The sequence below is a fragment of the Mytilus trossulus genome, chromosome 3 (assembly GCF_036588685.1).
Source record: "Mytilus trossulus isolate FHL-02 chromosome 3, PNRI_Mtr1.1.1.hap1, whole genome shotgun sequence".
Lineage (NCBI taxonomy): Eukaryota > Metazoa > Mollusca > Bivalvia > Mytilida > Mytilidae > Mytilus > Mytilus trossulus.
The window spans coordinates 39,561,490-39,585,559 of NC_086375.1; the positions used below are offsets into that span (position 1 = coordinate 39,561,490).

At 31.4% G+C, this 24,070-nt stretch overlaps 1 protein-coding gene across 1 annotated transcript; it reads right to left on the minus strand.

The window, feature by feature from the left end:
• Nucleotides 1–2,008: 2,008 nt before the first annotated feature.
• Nucleotides 2,009–4,412, minus strand: LOC134709418 (vitelline membrane outer layer protein 1-like). The gene is made up of 3 exons (XM_063569579.1): nt 4,145–4,412; nt 3,330–3,530; nt 2,009–2,348 (listed from the first exon to the last, which is right to left on the minus strand). Exons 1-3 carry the CDS (start codon nt 4,325–4,327, stop codon nt 2,106–2,108), a joined length of 627 nt encoding a protein of 208 aa, XP_063425649.1. The 5' UTR covers nt 4,328–4,412; the 3' UTR covers nt 2,009–2,105.
• Nucleotides 4,413–24,070: the final 19,658 nt, after the last annotated feature.

A 24,070-nucleotide genomic window follows, 5' to 3' on the forward strand; every position in this document is an offset into this window, starting at 1 on the left:
ATGAATCGGCAACTAGCTTTTGTGTGCTTCTTCTTAGTCCGATATCAGTACATACGACTTTTTAACGACGATATTGCACGTAGTGTTGGTCTTTCATTTTGAGAAATCGGGAAAGTCGTCTGATATATATATATATATATATATATATAAAAGTCTATAAAAAGGACCAACCAGCAAATTTACTATGTACCGGATCGTCTAGAATAGGCGATACTATGCAGATAAGGAAAACATTATATCAGTCTAAAGATTTGCACAACGGTACTGATATTAGGTGTTATTAAACGAAAATGTTCAGTATTGTTAAAACTTGTGACACAAGAAGAAGGCCATTTGTTGAGCCGAAATATTTGTCAACACGATTTTATAACAACATTTTCGTTTAATAACACCTTATATCAGTACCGTTGTACAAATCTTTAGACTGATATATATATATATATATATATAAGTATCTGTCTGCATACTCTTCCGGAGCACCTAAGATCAGCCTCCTATTTTTGGCGGGGTTCATGTTACTCAGTGTTTAGTTTTCTCTGATGAGTTTGTGGACTAGTCAGTGTTTGACTTTTCTTTTTGTTTCTTTTGCTGCCATGGCATTGCAGGTTACCTTTTGACTTATGAGTTTGATTATCTCTGTTGTATCTTTCACCAATTGTTCAAAGGGCTCAACATTTGTTCTACAGACTCTTGACCCCAGACTTTTCGTTTTAATTAACCCAGGAAATTAAGACAGTTAATGATTGAAATGATGTTTTAAGTTTTTGTTGATTAATATAAGATATGGTATGATTGTCTATTAGACAACCCTTCACAAGAGAATTAATGATACAGAAGTTAACACCTATAGGTCATAGTATGGCCTTCAACAATGGACAAAACTCATACGCAAAGTCAGCTATAAAAGACACCGAAATGACAAATGTTAAACAATCCAAAAAGGGTAAAGTAGCGGCATGATAAATGAAGATACAGAGTGTGGCGGAGTTAAACATTTAAGTTGGATCCGATCCTATCCTTAACCTGGGACAGTGTTAAAACAGCACAGCATAAGAACGAACTACAACAATTATTGAAAAAGGCCAACCTCATCAGATGCATAAATACACATAGAAATACATCTTACAAAAATACAAAGTGGATGTGGCCAGGTACTTAAGCTTGTACTCTCCAACAAATAATCTGAGAGTACTCACAGTTACTGACAGCTAGTTCAACGCCAACAACAATTTATTACAACTCATATATCATACATCTAAGACTAAATTATCAATCAGTACACATTCAAATTCTAATGAATTTAGTGTAAAGACGTTATAAACAGTCAGAGTAGAACATAACCTTGTGCAATGTAAGACTTGTTTAACCGTAAAAAAAAAGAGAATCGTCTGTTTGGACGATACCACTTTACCATTCCTTTACCTTATGATGGCACTGAAATCTCCTGCTGGTAGAAAGATCAGACAAGATAAGAGACATGTTACAATACATTATTGAGTGATTTTGTTTTTACATTGTTGTGCGTTGTGTGTCATTGGAAATACAATTTTAAGTTAATTTTAACAAGAGCAACCCGGGAGGTGTCGCCTGAAGAGCAAGGTCTGCTTACCAGTTTGTTGTACACAGGGTTACCCTCAATTAAACTATGATCTTTGTTTCGGTTTATTTTTGTCATTTTTTTTGGGGTATGGTATTGTCTGTTTCTCAGTCTAATTGCTTTAGATTGCACTTTTGTATCTTCTCTTACAATTTAACAATAAACATTTCAAGGCAAAAAAAATTAAACAAGCAGACGCATGCCTTTACTTTTATTTGTTTTGTTCATGACATACACAAACTTAAACAAATTGGAAGACACTATATTTTGATAAATCATATCAAATAAATTTAATCTGCAAGGAATTATTTCTCATTATACAAGTTTCATTGCCTTGAAAACATCTTTTTTTAAATTATTTAACACTTTTGATTAATTCACCTCAATGGGTTTTTTTAATGTAAAGAATAATTTATATTTTCAAGATTTTAATCTGAAATCATATCTATCTAAACAAAAATGACGACATTGATTGTATCATATGTATTCTTCTTGATTTGTCATTGTTTTACGGACAGCAGAAGAATCTGACATTATTGAGCGCGGTGTCATCTCCAAAAAATATCGGCGCTTCAATATTGGTTTGAAGTCCACATATTGCCGTACCTGGATTGCATTTTTCGCTCTGATTTCCATAAACACCCAATAAGCCGTATCCAGGTGGATGAGCTATTTCGTGTTCAAATTTTAAATCTAAATCGCTGCACCAGAATTTTACATAGGTTGCTGCAACATCGTCTCTGTCTCCTGGCTACAAAAATATTTATTTCAAGAAATTATGATTTAATACAACTCACTGTTTTTTTAAAGAAATTTCATGTTTTTTATTTGTATTTTTTTCAATCGATGTATGTGAACATTCGATAAGACTTGAAAAAATGAAAAACAAGAAGCTATATAAATTGCATGAGCCTGAAGCGCTTGTCTTGGTTAATCTTCACCAGGAACGCTCGACGCCGAATTTTTGAAAGACTAGAATGTATAAGAACAGAAACAGTCGTAGACCCATGACAAAAATTAATCTAGAAGTAGCCAAATCAATATAAGGTCATTTTCTGAGGGAGTTGAAACCTTAACTACCAAAAGTACGATTTTCAAACTAAATGAAGTCGTTTGAACAACACCAATTCTACTGCACCAGATGCGCATTTAGATAATAATTGTCACTTTTGTGATACTTGAGGCCAAAATGATTTTTATAATTTACTGAACCACATGTGCATACCCAAGGGCAATAAAGGCAGCAGTAGGAAACCGCTATTCAAAATTAATAATTCGATTGAGGAAAAAACAGATTAGGGTTACAAATTATAAAGCTGAGAGAAACACATCAAATATAAGGGGGAAACACAAGAATAAAATGCAACACTTACAGAAACGAAGTATTATACAACAATTGTCATTTTCAACACTACTTCGAAAGTATATAATCGAATGTAAACGTCGAAAGGCTGATTAAACAAATCGGAATCAGAGTTCAGACGATTTTGGACAAACAATCATGGTTTTGAATGAGAGCAATATCCTTCATTTATCACAATAAATTTCCATTTTATAACAACACTATAGGATAAAGTACTGCCAACTGTCGTATCGAATTTAATATTTTAATGATATAATCCGGGACTAACAGCCATCAGTGCGGAAAACTCAGCGGAGATAATCGTTAAGAAAAGCTTTTGTAAATATCGTTCAGAAGAATAAAGGAAGATTGCAAAACATGAACATTTACCTGTAATAATTCTACTTGCAAAGCAAATGATGTCAGATATGTTTGATTTGTGCTATAACTACACATCGTGGATCCTACCCAGCTTCCCCAGCTTCCCTCACCGGAAGTAACCGTACTACCGTAATGGCCGTCTTTCGACCCACATATTAGTTTGATACTGTTAAGAGCCGTATCATCGCCACTATGTTGATCTGGTTCTATCTATTAAAATAAATTAATGAAATAGAAAATTATACTGTGTTCCATACTTTATACTTACACTGGGTTTTTTTGGTCACAAAACGACAATATCGGATGTTAACGCCAAATGATATATGAAGACAACCATTGACGAAGTTCGATCAACGGAAAAAACATTGTTATGTGGTAACATTTATAACTTTGGGGTATACTTTTCTTATGATTGTTGCCATTTTATGATTATGTTGGGTTTTTGTTTTTTTTTTGGGGGGGGGGGAAGAACCGTGTCTTGCTTTAGCTATCAAGAAATCCAATAATTCACTTTGTTTATTTTTTCATTAGGAAATTATTTTGATCTTCATGTTAAAATCTTCAAATAAATATAAAAAAGAAGAATCCAATAATTCACTTTGTTTATTTTTACATTAGGAAATTATTTTGATCTTCATGTTAAAATCTTCAAATAAATATAAAAAAGAAGATTTGGTATGATTGCCAATGAAACAACTCTCCACAAGATACTAAATAACACAGAAATTAACAACTATAGACAAGGTTAAATCCATTTTCATTTTAACAAATAAATCTTGAGAAAGAAACATGAAAACGCGAAAAGTAAATATTGACGACCATACCTTCATATCGTATCCAATTGCGTAGGATTCTGGAGGGCATAGTTCCATTGTTGTCCAATCACCAAATGCGTCCCCATTGCTTACGGTTAATGTTTTATCAACTTTTCTCTGAATTTCATCCAAAAGAAGACAGTTGCACCCATAAAGAAGGCTGTAAACAGCCAAACACCTTAAAATATCCATGTTTTTTTTCTAGAACTGTTAGCACCACTGACCAATTAAGATAAGCGTGTATCGCCAGATTGTGCTTTCACATAACAATTATCTCGCACTTTAAATATGCATATACAAGGACGTCTAGTTTTAAAAAAATGGTAACACAGGTTATCTCAATTGTAACCCAGATTTGTTTCTCTCAATCGATTTATGACTTTTGAACAGCGTTATACGACTGTTGCCTTTTGTACTTCTTGTCGAACCGTTTAATTCTAATTGACAGGACCAAAGCTCAGTTTTAACACCAAATGTACCTTCGAACTTGATTTGTTCGTCCGAGTCTGATATTTTTTATATACATTTTTGGTTCAAGTGTGTTCTTAAATTCCTGGTCTTAAAGTCCTCCTATTGGCATCCTATCTGTCTTTTTTATATTTGAGGTCTCATAAAGGTTTTTCGATATTACATATCTACGCAGATTACATAACTAGTTAACCTTACGACATATATTGAGAGAACATTCATTTCAACCACCTTAAACCTATTCGACCAATAACAATACTAACAGTACCAAAGTACTGCCCAAGATGTCCAATCTTTATCGCCGTTTTACAGAACACTTATTGTTCTATATTTGTTCGAAATATGATTTAAATATTTACCACTTGCAGTTAAAAGATTTTAGTGAATTCTACATGTTTCATTTCAAATTCAAAGGGAATAACTGTTAGAGTTAATATTCTTTTCTAGTACAAATAATAGATCTGTTGTGATAGAGCGACATGTTGAATGTATGTAAATGGAAACTGAAATAAATTATTTGGGGTTTTTGACGTTTGAGTTGAAAAATTTCTAATCAACATCACCTTCTTTACAGTAACAGTTTCAATGTTCCGTCTTCGCCATTTCGTTTAAATAGCAATCTTTTATTTTCATATTCTCATTCTAAAATTTACCATTAGCATTCGTTTTAGAGTTAGTGAACTTTGTTAATATATAAAACATTTTTACTTTAACGCTTTTTAAAAAACGTTAAACTTATATTCTTCTTGCAAGGTTCCAGTATTCATAATACTGACCCGTGGTTTTCAATGATAAATAGTGGTATGGTCACCTGAACTCAAATTTTAAGTCAATTTGAATCCATTCTGTAGGTTTGTCCAGTTTGGCTATGTAGCACAACCTCGTTGTGCCGTTAGAGAACTCTATATTAAATCGATGACTTATGTTGTTGGAGTATCATGCCAATTTTATGTAAATAGAATATTAGTATCTTGTTGCTGTATTGTAGGAAAGCTTCAGGCTAAATTCAATATACATTTATTCTGAGTTGCTTCTTTGTATTCAAATTCGTTATTCTTAAACATCACTTTATACATTATATATTAAGTAAACTAATGGTTAATTTGTTCTTGCCCTATAGGTGAATTAAGTATTTACAATTTGCAGTTAAACAAACAAAAATCTTTTTTTGAATTTGACACTTCCCATTTTAAATTTAAAGACAAATAACTGATCCGCATCCTTGTAGTAAAATGATAATATGGCAAGGGTAAGGGTAAGTTTAACTGTGACTCTTTGAAATAACTTTTATATGTTGTTCTCTTCCTAAAATTTACCATTTTGACATGATTTAAATATTAGAGTTAGTGAACTTTGTTCATATTTCACATTTTGACTTTAAAGCTTTAAAAAAGTTAAACTCTATAAATGTTAGAATATTTGATACCAGGGCAATTTGTGAAAAACTGAACTATTCAACCTCCAAAACTGGATCGCGAATGACTGGCTACTAAGCTATAGTTGATATTCTGGCAAAAGTAGACCTGTTCATTATGACAGCAAAGCGCCCTTTCATTTTTATCACGTGAACACAAATGAAGGCAAACCGAACATTGGCTTTGAGGGTCGTTTCGTGTGTTCAGTCTTAAGCTTTTATGTTGTGATTAAAGACTGCTGTTTTTTTATTACTTTTTCATTTTTTGCAATGATGTTTTTATTTTGTCTTTGGCTAGTGAATTTGAATGTCACTTTGATAACTGTCAGATTTCTTTTGCAAAATAGGTATTTTAACAAATAATAATCGATGAATCAACATCTTTGCTTTAAAGATTTTATAGAGGGGAAAATAATGATTTTGATTTATGATAATATGAAATATAAGATCTCTAATGATTATGTTTTCCCACAAACATGCATGAATAATAAAGGCAACAGTAGTATACCGCTGTTCAAAACTCATAAATCCATGGACAAAAAACAAAATCGGGGTAACAAACTAAAACCGATGGAAACGCATTAAACATAAGAGGAGAACAACGACACAAATCTGAAATGTAACACACACAGAAACGGACCAAGCATCAGACAAAATCCCACGAGAATAACAAATATAACATCAAAACCAAATACATGAATTTGGGATAGACAAGTACCGTGACACGTCTTATCGTGAAGTGTTCCAATAATATATGCACAGAAAGTAAATTAACAGAAATACCGAATTCCGAATAGAATTTAATCGGAGAGTCCCTGATCAATTGGCAAAATAAAATGTTCAAACACATCAAACGATCGGATAACAACTGATATATTCCTGACTTATTTGGTACAAGAACGAAAGAGTTCAATAAATTATGGCTGAAGCTGCAGGAAGAGTTGTTTGCACACAATAAGTCGCTGATCCATTAATATTTACGTCATTTCTGATTTTAAGTGAAGACTGAAAGCAAGATAATAATTTTTGACAGATAATGTTCATGAAAAGACATTAGCAGGTAATAGTTTTACCGTTGAAATTGGATAATCATCATTAGACATATTGATTCTGTAATCTTCAAAGAAAAATTGTTGAGGATAAAATGGTTATTTTGCCTGACCTTGTAAATAATTGAGGTGGCTACTATATATAAAACATCACATTAAATCACTTTTTTATTTTATTTTAGGAAGAATTGTCATGCAAATTTAATGTACAATAATGCTTGTTTCCCTTATAATATTTTCAGATATACTTTTGATATTCATGGGACTACTCAAACAACTCAAGTTTTTTATTCTTTTGTAACTGAACACAATGCAATTTCATAACAGTAAAGTTTCCAGGATTGATTTTGTAATTCGATTGAATATTATATAAATGTAATGCAACATTAAGATTATTTTTGAATATTGTACAATAAATAAAGGCAACAGTAGTATACCGCTGTTCAAAACCCATAAACCCATGGACAAAAAACAAAATCGGGGTAACGAAATAAAACCGAGGGAAACGCATTAAATATAAGAGGAGAACAACAAATTTGGCCTTTTAAACTTTTTTTCATTTGAAGACCATACTCATAAGTCTTCTATTGACGAAATGCGCGTCTTGCGCAAATACAAAATGTCAATCCTGGTATTTGTGATGAGTTTAATAACAACCACTTGGTCTATGCCACTGCTGGAGGAGCTTTTAGTATGCGAGGGTATCACCAGTCCAGTAAACAGCACTTCTTGGTTGACATGATTTATAATATTGTCATAATATGAATTAACAATTAACAAAACTTTAGATTTTTTTTAAATACCGTCTTACTTATTAAGGATAATATTATCTTCGCTTTATTTAGCAAAAATGTTAGTAGTTTTGGTCCTCAATGCTCTTCAACTTCGAACTTTATCTGACCTTTTAAACTTTTTATCCATAAGAGCGTCCCTTGTGAGTCTTTGGAAGAAGAAATGCAAGTCTGGCGCATATACAAAATTTCAATCCTGATATCTATGAGAAGACTGTTTTATTACAAAATTCCAAATGTTCAAAATCAAACGTGCCAAAATATTGAAAACATCACGTTTAATAATGTCTTGCATCCATACCACTCACAGTCAAGCATTTGAAATCCGAAGATGTATAAGTACCGAAACCGTTGAAGAGCTTTATGTCAAAAATACCTAAAATGAATAGCTAAATTATCCTATGGACCACAGAAAGTATCAATAAAACTATGATGTACCAAATATATTATAAATATCAAAGCCTATGATATTAGTTATCGATGTTTAGTATTTTAATGGAATAACACAGATTGAAACAGTTACAAATTAAATTGTACAGAAAATAAATGAAACATACCACATATGAATACAACGTAAGAATAGGTCGATAAAACCTTGATATAAACATGTGTTGTATCTACATTTTTTTTTTATATATTTGTGTGTTTAAATTCGAAAGTGAAAACATTTCATAAAAGTAATTTTAAATGACACTCAAATCAATCCATGTGTTCGTAGATAGTAGATGTTGTTGTGTCCTGTTAAATTGTTATACGATGATGACTGATGTTCCCATATTTTGACTATTTTATTGATTGTGACTGTTTATTTAACGCATCATGTAAATGTAACGGAATTTGATGAGACTGTTATTAAAGTGAGAGGGTTAGCGCTATAGAACCAGGTTTAATCCACCATTTTCTACATTTGAAAATGCCTGTACCAAGTCAGGAATATGACAGTTCTTGTCCATTCGTTTTTGATGCGTTTTGTTTTTTGATTTTGCCATGTGATTATGGACTTTCCAAATTGATTTTCCTCTGAGTTCAGTATTTTTGTGATTTTACTTTTAACTATGCGCCAAGTAATATGATCTCTGTTATGACATGGTTATAGATGTAATAAGACCAACAGCAATGTCACTACGTAACTGCATGATAGTATTGTGTCGTTTCATGCTTGAAACCCAGAAACCGGACCAATATATTGCATAGTTATCAGTTAGAGATTGTTCTGTCGTTTCAAAGTTCACAAAACGAGACATATTAATGTGTTAAAAGTTTATTATATAGTATGTTGTAATTGCCGTTGTAGATGGTGCCCTTCTTAAATGTGAACTAATGTTAGAATACAAAAGTATAAAGGTACAGTATAGGATCGACGACACTGAGTAGCTATCCCACGTTTAACACAAGTTACTGTTTATTAGCATACACACTAAAAATTTCATCCTTGCTTTCGCTCAAAGAATTATATGTGTTCTTGCCATGTAAATTTTAATGCTCTTTAGGGCTATTAATTTGAAGACAACAATAGTATACCACTCTTCAATATTCTTGCTCTCCGTATACCCCACCGATTGAGCAGTTTCTTTGGGCTACCTGATAATAGCTTTATATAGCTTATGTTGTTAAATTTGTAATTTCTGTGTCGTGTCTGTTCTATGGTCGGGTTGGTGGGTTGTTGTCTCTTTGGCACAATCCCTATTTCCGTTCTCAATTTTCGTGATTTGTAGAAATAATCTTTTCTTGAAACTGCACATAAGTGAGAGCTACCAATTAGAAACTCTTTTATAAAACAAAGACAGGTGAATCATCAGATGGGTATTATTTTGCTCTACTTACGAACCAATTACTCGGAAAACATTTCGTTGTCATACTTCCTGACAAACCAACTAACAGTGTGTTAGTATGATAACTTCAATCACCTGAGCTCACCGCCAGTTTTGAAGTGGTTTGTGTTGCTCGGTGTTGGATTTCCTGTTTTTTTTTTTGTCTACAGTTGCTTATCAGTTTAATTTTATATATGATAGATATGAGAAGATGTGGTATGCGTGTCAATTAGACAACTCTTCATCCAAGTCCGCTCTTATTTGCGCTTGAATGTCCCTTTTGGTATCTTTTGCCTTTCTTTGTATGTCCTTCTTTGAATTTTGCTTGTCCCTTTGTCTCGTCTTCGTAATAAAGTATGTTTAATAAAAATAATCAAAGCATCAATTTTGTGAGTCCGACGAACATTTTGTTCTTGGGCTTCATTTGGGAACGCTCAAACCCAAACAATAAAAAGCCAAACATATGCTATCTAACTTCGTTAGAACTAAAGATTTTATTAGTTTTTACAAACATTTCCGATATCTAACAACTTAAAAAAAATTGTTTAAAGAAAAATAGAGTTACTACAATTTTTTTTTTTTTTAAGCTTTTAACGTCAGTTTTGAAAAAAATAACAATATAAACAAGAAGATGTGATTGCCAACGAGACAGCTCTCCGGAAGAGAACAAAATGACACAGAAATTAACAACTATAGGTCACCGTAACGCCTTCAACTATGAGCAAATCTCATACCGCATAGTCAGCTATAAATGACAATTACAATGTAAAACAATTCAAATGAGAAAACTATGGTCACATAACATGAGTAAGGAAGAAAACAAGAAATATTTCAGCTATAATTTCTACATTCCGGTGATGTCTCTCAATCTGGGTGTTCATCTGTTGTTTACATTGTAGACTTCATTTGTTCAAACTTCCCAAGCCACCTGGTATATACCATGTACCAGGTGGGAGACGACGTAAGAAAGAAAACGCAAAACAAATTACTAAATGGCATGAAATATTATAACGGACAATTAATTTCAACGAATGAAAATAAACATTTACTTGTATAGCTTGTATAACCATTTAACTATTCTGTTTGTGTGAGTTGTTTGTAGGTTTTATGTTGTTTTCACCTCAATATCAACATTGTTTACACAAAGTGAATCACTATGTGATGTGAATAAAACGGTAGTTATAATATGAGTGTTATAGGTCCGGTAGATGCAAAATTTCAAATACGGTCAAATTCAAATACAATTAATAAAGCTAGGTGCTGTTGGAACTTTGACGAAGAATATGTTCTATATTGTTTTTATATAGGTTATCAAGTTTATGTTCAATCCAATTTTGTTCATACTATCACAATCGAAGAACAGAGTAACTGTTTGATTTGTAGAAATGTGGTAACCAAGTCCGAAGAGTCTTTCGTAGTTGCATAATGCATTTTTAATTGCAACAAATTTCTGCTTTGACTATTGGTGCATATACAGCACAGCTTCATGTAATTGCGTACATTGTATTGATTAGTAGATGATTACAACTTCTGAGATATTGTTGTTTTTTTTACATATAATTGCAATTTCATTGATCTGATCAGCTTGACAAATGTGTCTTATCATAAGTTTACAAAATGTTCCTTGTGTAACATCCTGCAATATCCATTGATATGCGAGACGGAAGATATCAAAGAGAAATTGGAACTCAATAATTTTCAAATCTTTACTATCTCAAATAAGTAAAAAATGAAAACGACACGTTATAAATATCATCCGTCCCACGCCCTTTTCTGAATTTACCGGGAACTCTCCAAACCAAATATTTGAAAGTTGAGGATGCATTAGAAACGAGTCAGTTGAAGAGCAATATGATAACATAATGACCCACAAAAATAGCAAAATCCATCTAAGTTCACATTTGTCTAATGGGGTTAAAACCTGTGTTTCTTTTAAGTTTTAATTTATGAACGGACAATTTTATAAAAGTTTGTTATTATATATTCTGTCATACTTACTACTGAGCTGATGATACCCACGGCGAATGAAAGTTCACCAGCAGAGGTATCGACCAAGTTCTGTAAAAAAAAAAACAATCGGTATAAATTGCATGGTTCAGAAACGCTGCTTCGGATTAAACTCCATCGGGATCGCTTTAAGAATTATTTTTACAAGCCAGGGGTGTCTAAGAACAGAAACAGCTGATGAACTTTATGATAAAAACGGGCTATTGAACAAATTAGCCAAATCAATCAAAGTTAAATTTTCATTGAGGGAATTTCACTGTATGTTCTTTATGATTTCAAAATTTATATATAATGAGACAAATGTCCAACAATAAATGTCGTTATCAAAGTGCTTAAGGGCATACGATACAGTTTTGATCCTGTATTTACAAGTTCATGAAAATTTGCATAAAGGCTATTTTTTACCTGATTAAATCAAATATGTAATAAAAAATATACCTTCATGTGCTACTTTTTGAGTAAAATGAGGTCGAAATTTTGTATATTTGCTCAAAATTCAGATTTGTGGCCGTAATTTCTTTTTCGAAAGAAAGACAAAACTTTTTTGTTATAAAAGATAAACACAAATTGTTTTTTGTTAAATAATCTGTAATTTCTATATTTTTTAAGTATCCTTAAAAAAATATGCATTTTTTATTCAGAAATAAATCATATTTATCAAATGTTCATGAATTCAGGAAAAAACGTAATTTTTTACCGCGTAAATATATAAATTTAAAAAAATCCTCTATTTACAGTTTTGTAAAATTTAGGTCACATAATCTCCCTGCAAAATGAAACAAATTGCCGTTTTGAAAAATAGGTGTCCATGAACTCGTTTTCAAATTAAATCAGTTTGAATGATAAAAATCAGTCGAAAAATGCATCTTTTCTCGATATGTCACAATTTGACGTCGCGAAAATAACATATTACGTTAGCAACGTCATTACCTCCCCTGTAACTGTATCGTATGCCCTTAATACGTAGAATCGGCATGTTTAATATAGTTATGTCAGAACGGTTTTACTACTTGTTACGTTTATATGGAAGAAAAGAATTACATGGATCAGGATCTGCATACCTTTTCAGAGCACCTTAGATCAACCCCAGTTGTTGGTGTTCGTTCGTTCTTTTATTTTCTATCTTTTGTCACGGTACTTTTATTACTTTTTTTTAACAATGGCGTTGTCCGTTTATTTTTCGATCTATTACAATAACAATCAAAACCCAAGGAGTAAACAAAGACTGGCAAAACCAAAGGACATTTACATCAACAGTTATAAATATTTAATAAGAAACAACACGCACTCCACTAAAACAGGGAGTGACATCAGGTGCTCCGGCAGGGTAAGCATTTCCTGCAACGTATACGGCACCCATAGTGTTATATTTTTGTTCAGTTCGGTAATGATGGATTATGACTGAGGAAGAATATCAGATATGAATTCTGACACACTTTTGTCATAATGGCCAATCAATTCATAATGGCGACCGTAAAATTTCTTGAGTGATGACCTTAATTTTATTGATTCATAACCCTGTCTGAGCAACTTTTGAGAAAGCAGTATTCCTCGTTCAACAAAATAGCTTAGACTGACCCTCTGGTATCTTTCGCCACTCTTATACATGCAATTGACAATTTCATCTATGAAGTGAACTTGTGAAAACTGAGAGCCTACAAATTAAAACTACGTTAAGTGGTAAACAATATTAAAAATAACAGAAAGGTTAAAAAAAGCTATAAAATATTCAAATGAAATTCGTGTTATGTCAATAATAATTTAGACATTTGCAAAAGATATGATTGTCTTTGCACTCTTCGGATGCTTCGTGTGTAAGCAAAGAACAAAACACCATTGATTCTTCCAAATCCAATCATGAATAGCTATTTTCTCAGATTTCTTTGCTGGACAATGAAGTATTTAAAAAAACCTACCTCAGAAATAGTCGCGAATGCAATAAAAAATAACGTATACTTTGGATTCATTATTTTCGTGGGTACCAATTTTCGTGAATTATGGAAAACTTGCAAGTTCGTGGACACTTCATTTCGTGGTTTTGCTGATGTCTACATACAAGCCTATAGAAAATGTGTTATTCGTTTAACATTAAATTTCGTGGTTCACCAGAACCCACGAAAGCCACGAAAATTGGTATCCCAACAATAATAATGAATCCACAGTAGCTTAACTAACAAAAGCTTGTATACGATACATTGCGAGTAGTCTAATCCTTGAATTATAATTTTCTGTATCGTTCACTTTTCTCCATGATTTATCTTTTGAATGCCCCCTCTACTACTGAAAGCAATAATATCATTCTGATAACCACCCACGTTCTTTGTACGTTATTAGGTTTTATTAAAATCCTTAATTGAAAATACAAGGCTTAGTATTGAAATCCCCATATACAATACTAGGTATTTACGCGTTAAAATTGGAAAAGAAAGGTAACCTATTCAGTGTATTCAATTGTAAAAAGGCAGAGTTAAGAGCAAAATTATACGTGAGGAGTTTGAATGATTAATTTCCATTGTAATTAAAAAATAAATAATAATACTTAATAATTATTAAAATAATTTACAAATTGCACGCATAAACTTAATAGATTATATGTATGTTCATACTAAAAAGCACATATATCCAAATAATATGCAATGCGGTCCAACTGTATAATTAATTGAAAAAAAGAGGCGAGAGATATCAAAGGCACATTTAAACTCATAAGACGAACATAAACTGTCAACGCCATGGTTAAAAAAGAAAAAGACCAATACACAACAGTACACAAAACACTACATAGACTGAGCAACATTAATCTTCTTTTAAGGTTTCAACTCCGTGATGTAAATTTGGCTATAGATCATTTCGGCTGTTCTTGGTAGGCCATAAATAGTCTTGTTGCTCGAAAATGTTCAATATATTTGGGTTTCAAAATTACGATCCGTAAACAATTATTGCTAGCACTGGGATCATATGTGTATATTAAGCGAAAAAACTTAACTTACTTTAATATTTTCTAAACATGTAACTTAAACTAGAGTCAAATATTTGGCATAGTTTCTGTTGTGTTTGACTATACCAATTTGTTCAACCTATCTAACACAATCACGTATCATGCATATATTGTATCATGTATAGAATGTTGCCAAACAATGTTGTTTTATTTACAAACAAATACACATCTTTCCTTTTAATTGATCTTCTTCCTTTTATAAATACTGATACTGATAACTTTCAAAGAGACCACACATTCCATTCCAAAAGCATTAACAGTACATCCATCTCAAAAATACCTGTAAGCAGTAAACTTCCTTTGGTTTGCTTGTAAGTACTTACAGCTGAAACACTTTATGTTATCTCCAATAGGAGTTCAATAGATTAATTACTAGTCGTTTAATCTGGTTGAACATAACAGGTGTTAGACCAATTTCCATAAACTTACATAGAGTCGTTTCCATAACGTTAAGCATAAACAGTTTTGTTATCTGTTGATTCCCTTTCAAACTCTACCTTACTGTGTTCTATTTTCAAAGTATTTTTATGAAATGTATATAGACAAAAAAAATATAATTTCATAAAAATATCTTTTAAGTATAATATATGTTGTCTGTAGTGTACAATAAGCTTGCAGTAATTGTTTTACTTGACCTTGTTTCAACCACCTGTATACCATATACTATAGTGTTTTTTTATGTATTATATAACAGTTTGCCTACACACAAGTGTAAATATTTGGTATTCGATCAGTTTGTGACAACATGTTTGTATTAATGATTATCATCTAGTTATCAATTAGAGAAATCAGCAAATAATATGTTTCTATGGAACACTGTATCATCCCTGTCAATTTAATGACGTGTCAACATTGTAATTTTCTCTATAGAAGACTAATAACATGCCAATCTACAAATTGTTTGCCATTGAATGAACATTTTGTAATATTGTTTGTTTATCGATGTTGTACACCTGTATTGACAATATAACTCTCATACAATCAAAAACGTTATTGACCTAACTAGAAAACACAAATTCAAATCTATGTTTATTTTTTAATGCAATTAACGTTGCAATTATTTATTGATATTTTCTCAATTTGTAATTGCATGTGTTAAGAATGTTTATTTAGTTTTACAGTATTCAGTGTATGTAAAGCATATAGCATGTGAAGTTAATCAGCACTTCAGCAACTGCCTAAGAAAATTTTACTGAGAAAATATTAAAGTTAGAAATATATAGATATAGGAAAACAAAAAAAGTAAATAAATGAAAAAGATAAGTAACGTGTAAATACTAAACAAGTCTTAATCAATATGATTTTGGATTAGGACTTGTTTTTTTTTCAAATCATAACATTTTTTAACAATTTATTTCATAATTTCCAATACAAATCTAATATGGCTGTCCTCTACATCGTGTTGTGTATTTCTTACTTTGCGATGCAAGACTTAAAACGAATGAGATTCAAATTTAATTAAACTTTCTTAAATTGTATTCTTGTCAGCTTCTTTATTGATCACATCTATCATATGTTTATCCTGTTGTATACAAAAGTCTAACCCATGTCAAGTGTCAACAGATAAGACCAAATACCTATTGAGTGTGTAAAATTTGATAAACAACCACTGACATGTTCACAATTGACAGACGAGATACAATCTGTTAGGGTATTCGAAGTTATAATAATTGTAGCGATGTTAAATACTAGTGCTCAGATATGAACACCCTAATTTGAGGTGTATAATAGTTGGTCAGTAGTAGGCCTACATGTAATTCTATATCGACTGAATCTTGAATGATATTTAATTTTGTGAAATAATTTTGTTTTATTTACTTTTATTTGCTTCCGCTTATGTCAGTTGATTTATGGATACATTCCTTTTCGTTTATTGGTAATTTAAATCCTTTAAGATAAGAGGTCTTATTGAACTGTTCATAATATTCCGTGTGAAACTTAAGATTGTATGCCTGTTTGTTAACGAAACGCGCGTCTGGCGCACAAAATTATAAGCCTGTTATCTTTGATGACTTTGTAAACACTGTTGCTCTGAAAATGAAGGACAAACTATACCTTACTCTATAAGCTGCAGTCCTCTTCACATCTTATATGATTAAAAGTTATATGAATAGTATATACTGAACATCGTTCATTATAATAATCTTCTTTTTGGATATGACAGTTGTTTCGATTCGTTTAATTTGTTAGAGGTTTTGATTTTGCCATTTGATAAAGAACTATCCGTTTTGAACAGGAATTTTCAAATACACTTACTCTCAAAGATATTGTTTTGAAATGCAAAGGAAAACAATAATTTTATGATACAGCAAAAAGTTTTAACATGTTCATCCTTTGAACGCTTGTATATTGGGATTGATTGTTTGGACAAACAAAATGCGATTCAAATGCCTACAATGGCTTTCAAAGTTTTACTTTCTTTGTGATAATAAGAATATAAAACCCTGTCCGTTGATGGTAAAATATTTCTTGAAAATATTTGTCTCATCAGGAAAACTTTATAGCTTGACAAATTGTAAATCTTTGTTTTCCGTAGGATCAAATACTGATAATTTAACTTAACAATCCTATCCCTACGTTTTGTAGTCGTTTCCGCTCTCTCTTCTCGTTAATGTAAGCGAGAATGGTTATAATCTCCTAATCTGTGTACTTTCAACCTTCTTGTTACTTTTCTAATTAAAAACCAGAATAATGAAATTATACTCTCCCCTAAACAATGAACAAGCCATTAAAATTTAATCCAGTTTCAGTAAGCCAATAACAAAGACCAAGGAGAATAATAAAAATATCATTAATGGGACGGAAAGACATATAAATTGGAACTATATATAGTTTTCTCTTCGAATACTAGTCTAATTGCAAAGGTGTATTATTTTCTATTGGATCAACAATTCAATTAATGAAATTTAACTACAAATATCGACGAGAGATATGATAATCACGACTAAAACCCAAACTTTCTAATAACTTAAAGCTTGTCCTTGTACGAATCTTGCAATACAAATAAGATTGCGCGACAGGACACTTTTCTAATTAGTATGAACGATTTTCAAAACATGATCGTCCTAGGTAATTTTATTATTCGAGCGTTACTTGTGAGTCTTTAGTAGACGTAACGCGCGTCTGACGTTAATATAAAATTTCAATCCTGTTATCTATGATGAGTTTATTCTAAATTATTTAACTCTGTTAAATCAAACCAAACAGTAATCGAACAAGCAATCTGAACCATTACTTATTACTTGATAGGTACGAAATTTAATAGTCTGTGGTAAGCAAGAGCAGAAAGTTAAAATAGTTATCAAAGGTACCAGGATTATAATTTAGTACGCCAGACGCGCGTTTCGTCTGCATAAGACTCATCAGTCTAAAAAGTAGAAAGTATGTTTACCATTTTAGGAGTGACCACTGATTGATTACCGTTATGAGGTAATTTGAAATGATACCATTCGAAATACTAGTTAAAGGTATTATACATATAAGTATCTCCATTTTAGTAATAACTTCATAAGCATTCCAATGTTTTAATCTTATTATTGATTGGTGCTACTGTATGCTTGAGGTTGTTTCGTTATGATTGTTTTACCTACAAACTCAGAAAAAAGATGTAAAATGCTCAGGGTCTAAAGCATCTTCATTTTTGTAACAAATATGACCTTCGATTTCTTTGGTTTGAATGACATTTTTTTTTGGCTTCCGTCCCTCTGACTTTATATACTATTTAACAAATAACACAGCGCCTTGTCACAGCAGTGAAAAAGTGTTGATGCCGTGTTCTATATCAATGCATTTAATGAATACACATTTTACGTTGGGTTTTTCCATAGCATTTGTAGATTGGAGATCCTGAATCAGTGTACCTTTAAATCTAGGTATTACTACTTTTGATAGGCATAGTTACTAACATTGAACTTATGAAGATGTACAATTGTTGCAAATGAGACAACTTTCCGCCAGTGTCCACGGAACACAGGGTTTATCGTATGGCATTGAACAATGAGCAATAAGTTTTATCGTATTGTAAGCATAAATGCCTCGTCATAACAAAATGAGAAAATTTCAAAAGAGATCACCAACGGACTGATTGAAAATTTGCAATACATCGTATACTATATGCATAGAAGAGTTACTGTAGAATATATCAACATTGACAATTTTTTGTTTGAAATATATTTGCAAAGTAAACTAAAAGCTTAAAAATTGAATGTTGAACGTGTGTATTGTCAGTTATAAAAATTCTTAGCATAACAAAATGTGAAACAATTCAAAAGAGATAACCAACCAACTGATTTATGATTCCCGATACACCTTATACTTATATCTATATAGAGAGAAAATTTTAATATAGACCAACTTTGATAATATTGTGTTTAGAAAAAGATTTGCAACGCAAACTAAAAACTTTAAAATTAAATGTTGAATGTGTGTTATAATATAAGTATATGCAAATAAGCCGTTTGTTTTTTGTAGTGCTGTTGGAACATTATGACTTTGATCTTTTCACGTTTTTAAATATTTTTCAAACAGTAAATATGTATGCCAACCAAAGCCAAATAAAATAATTTTAAAGATCGCAGATAATCTTTGATTGTTCAAATTAAGCCGCTGTTACCCCCCAAGACTAACATGATGTGGTGTTTGTAATAAACATGGATTAAGAAACAGAATAGTAGTTTCATATGAGGAAATTTTACTTTAAGATAAGAAGAAATTGTTATTAATATTCAAAATTATCAGTAGCAAAATTAATAACAGTCCATTATCGTACATTAATCATACCCACAACTTAAATAGATAGATTAACACATTGTCGACTAACTACAGCTGTTTGTTTTTCAATATTAATATAATGGAGAAGAACATTGATGCCAAAAACAATTGAGTATGCTTTAGTAAAATTGTATATTTCTTCTTAATAGTTATCGAAAGTACCAGGATTATAATTTTATACGCCAGACGCGCGTTTCGTATACATAAGACTCATCAGTGACACTCAGATCAAAATAGTTAAAAAGCCAAACAAATACAAAGTTGAAGAGCATTGAGGACCCAAAATTCCAAAAAGTTGTATCAAATACGGCTAAGGTAATCTACTCCTGGGGTAAGAAAATCCTTAGTTTTTTTTTTAAATTCAAAGTTTTGTAAACCGAAAATTTATAAAAATGACCATATAATTGATATTCATGTCAAAACCGAAGTGCTGACTACTGGGCTCGATATAGGAAGATGTGGTATGAGTGCTAATAAAACAACTCTCAATCCGATTCACAATCTTTAAAAGTAAACCATTATAGGTCAATGTACGGTCTTCAATACGGAGCCATGACTCAAACTGATCAATAAACTATAATGGGCCCCTGAAAATACTAGTGTAAATCCATCCAAACGGGAATACCAACTACTGAACATCAGATTCCTGACTTAGGACAGGTACAAACAATTTAGTATGCTTATCCAGGACGAAAACATATTAACTACCAAAATAATTATCAAAAAAGAGACAGAAGATCGCAATTCGAAGCTTCACTGACAATGTTTTATTTAAGCTGTGGCATACAATGGAAAACACAAAACAATAATAAAAAGCAAAGAACAAATGCTGCGAATATAAATAGTTTTATTAAATTTTTATATGGTTTAATACAACCGCTGATAAACTTGCTCTAGAAAGCATTATGGATGGTATTTTTGTCTGCTTGTTTCATGAACGTTTGATTCTGAATGAAATAATCTTCTTCCGTTTTGTAAATATAATTTTCATTCATATTTCTCAAATTATCGTGCATTGACAATCGACGTCTTGTTTTGGATGATAGATCAGAATTAATACCGTCATATTAAATCACGTATATGTTTTATTAATAAGACTGGTTTAGTTTCGTTGTTGTACAGCTATTGAATTTGGTAATTTCATACAATTTGGAATTACCAATTCAAAGTTTTAATAAAAGAGGCTGTGGGTCGGAAAATCAAATTTAATGGCGTGTTATTTTTGCATGTAACTGTATTTTGTAATAACACTATTATAAAACAAAATAAACTGGTCTCGGCACTGCTAGACAAAAGCCTTGTGATGGTGTAGGAGTGAATGATTGATGTTTAAAAGACTATGAATTGAAAACCTATACATTTATGAAGCATTTCATTTGATGCAAATTAAATTATTTATAATAACGTTCGCCGATTACAATATCCTCTGTTCGGCAACCTTGAAATTTGAAGCACAATTAAATTCAATATTAAAGATTTTTTTAATTCTGAGTATCGAATATGTAATCTAAAATGCTATCAGCTTGATTTCATACATTTGAAGTTGTGTGTTTAATTGCTTTCTGTTTTATTCCACATTGCACAAACGTAATTAATTATGCATTCGATAGTCGTAATTACAACATATGTATTCAAGTATTACATGTTTTTTAATTGAATTGCGTCACAAATTGTTACAGTATACCAGTTATAGTCAAGCTTTCAATAAATATGACTCTGTTCGTGGTGTATTAAAACTTTTAATTAGTATACAGTTAATTGGAAAGAAATTAAAAGTTAGTCAAAACAAAATATCAGCTTTTTTGTGCATGACTAGTGTCAAGCTACCTGCGTCTAGTATTCTCAAAACCAAAAAAGCAAATGAAATAATCCTGGTACCTTTGACAACTATATATATATATTGAAATATATATATTTGGAGATGTGAAATGACTGCAATGAAACGACATATATGGCATGTGTACCTAATGAAGAACTTACTACCTTACTGAAGGTCATCTCAGTCTTGTAGCTTCATTTTGTTATTTTTTTGGTTTGGTATACGTGCTTTTTTGTTGTATTTTTACAGCCTTTTCGCCTTTATAGTTGACAATGGTACTATTTGAATCGTTTTGTTTGTCTATTGGTATCTGCTGACCTGTCTTTAACTACACCGTTATGCGTTGTTGACGCATTGCGCTGATACATGTATGTGTTTGTATACAACTTTAAAATTGTTGTCTAAAAACAAAGAATACTGTTTCAGCTCAGCAGATTGGCTATGTATTACTTTACCTTTCTAATTCAAATATATATGACACTGATCTGCACAATAAAAAGTAATTACAGTATGTTTGATGAAGAATTACCATTGTGAAATCAGCAAAAAAAATATACGTTTGACATATGTGACATATTTACATGAAACTTGCAACCACAAAACAAATAAAACAAATCCGGTTAGGAAATTGATTGTGTCCCACAAAATAATAATGCAGTATTTTATTAGATATTTCAACCCTTGGTCAAGATGTTAGTGACATTTATATGTTGTATTGGACGAAGGAGAGCAGCTTCACAATTAATCATTTCAATGAAAAGGAAATAGTTATTTACTAAGGATGAAGTCGTGTGTCGCCATGTTTTATATGTCAGGGTATATGGCCTACATATTGTGGTTTTACTTTTTCTATAAGAAGTTAACTAACTGGGTGTGTGCATGTGTATCATATATCATTTCGATGGTCAACTTGGCAATATTATAATAGAAAAAATCTCGAGTACATGATATTGTCCTATTGAATATTTTTATTTTTGAGAGTTAAGGATGAACACCTTTTGAATTAAATTAAATCTTTGACGCATTTAACGTCTGTCGAAGTTAAATAATGTGCCTGGTATCTTTGATTTCTTTTCTTTAAAGTTGTTTTCATTCAGTGTATGGAATACATTTACAGTTTAATTGTGTTTGTATAAAAAAAAATACGATTAACACAAAATACATTATCTTAGAATCAAAAGACTTTATCAGTAATTTCGTTTGAATACCCGCATAGAAAAAGAGGGAAAGACAAAGGAAAAATGACACACTGTGCTACTTAATAAGCCTCCTAGTACTGTCAACGATTTAAAATGAAAGAATGAATACCTGGGAAATGAACTCCATTTTATTTGCATCTCTGTGAAATAATGATTGTACTTTGAATTATACTTTGGACAGTAATTATAAATAAATGTAACAGTAGCAAACCGCTGTTCAAAAGTCATAGATCGAGAAAACAAATCCAGGTTACAAACACATCAATTTTAAGGGGAAAACAACGAAACAACAAAAATACTGAAGTGCAACAAAAAAGGAACGACAATAAAACATACATAGAAACAAACTTTAGATAACAACTGCCACATCCACAAATCCTTATATATAGATATAGATGTGTTGTATAAGTGGCAATGAGTTATTCTCCATCCAAGTCACAATTTATAAAAGTTAACCGTTATAGGTCAAGGTCTTCATACTAATTTTAATTTTGTTTTATTTAAACTATCATTTTGATTTAAGTGACTAAAACGAAATGTGGAAGAGTATCAGTTGATTTCCCTCTTTGACTGCAATGTTACGATCTCAATTACTTCCATGTCGTATAAATAATAATGTTGGCTGGAGAGCTTGTGCAAAATAAAAGTTGACAGGGTTCATTCATAACGGTAATACTCGGGATGCCGAACACCTATGTTGATATCTCTGCACTTAAACAATTTACAGTTCATTTATCTTGTATATTTTGGTCTGTATATGTTTCCTACTGTGCCTTTGAACTTTATTTTGAATACAGGGCGCTGACTCTTTTGAAGTTGATAAGAAAATAGTTCAAATTTTAGATGATAAAATTGTAATTAAATTTGTGGTAAGCGTAAACGGGCAAAATGAAAAAAAAAATCCATTTCATTAAGTAATGAGACCTTGGACCCAATAATAAATGTTTACTATATTTACTAAATAAACTTAAAAAATTGCATACAAAATACTTTAATCTAAAAAGTGTCCTGCATATATTTTTTTTGGCGGACGGATTCAAATTTAATTAATATATTGTATATTACTTATCCCTCATGTTACGCACCAAGGGTCAATATTCTTGTTCTAAATGTGTATCATGTAGGAATTTGGAGTGTCTTTATTTTATTAACGAAAGCACTTTATCGGATTTTTTTTTAACTTAGTTGTACTCACTTGGTATCATGGGCGATAACGTATTTACTTCCTGTTTCTTCTATTTACCCAAATAGTGTTACTGACACTAATCGAATTTTGTGAACGAATCCATGACGATCTTATCATCGTTCGATAGACGGTTGAGTTTTCCTGTCGTTGACAAACAAAGATACAAAATAAACTTTGATTATGTCAGCATGCAAACCATTCATCAGGTACAATTGGAACCACAATTCACAGAATCTAAATGTACAGAACAACCAAGGTTATAAAAACTTAAAAAGTTCTAAAACGCGCGTTTCGTCTACATAAGACTCATCAGTGACGATCAAATCGAAATATTTATAAAGCCAAACAAGTACAAAATTGAAGAGAATTGAGGATCCAAAATTCCTAAAAGGTAATCTAGAACAGGCAAAACAGTAAAAGATTGAA

Bases quoted from the DNA above. Each gene is read 5' to 3' on its own strand.
- LOC134709418 (XM_063569579.1), bottom strand. From the start codon at position 4,327: ATGGATATTTTAAGGTGTTTGGCTGTTTACAGCCTTCTTTATGGGTGC. The intron at 3,531-4,144 runs GTATGGTCGTCA...TTATTTTAATAG, and splicing joins CAATTGGATACGATATGAAG to ATAGAACCAGATCAACATAG. The intron at 2,349-3,329 runs GTAAATGTTCAT...ATATTTTTGTAG, and splicing joins TGCAAGTAGAATTATTACAG to CCAGGAGACAGAGACGATGT.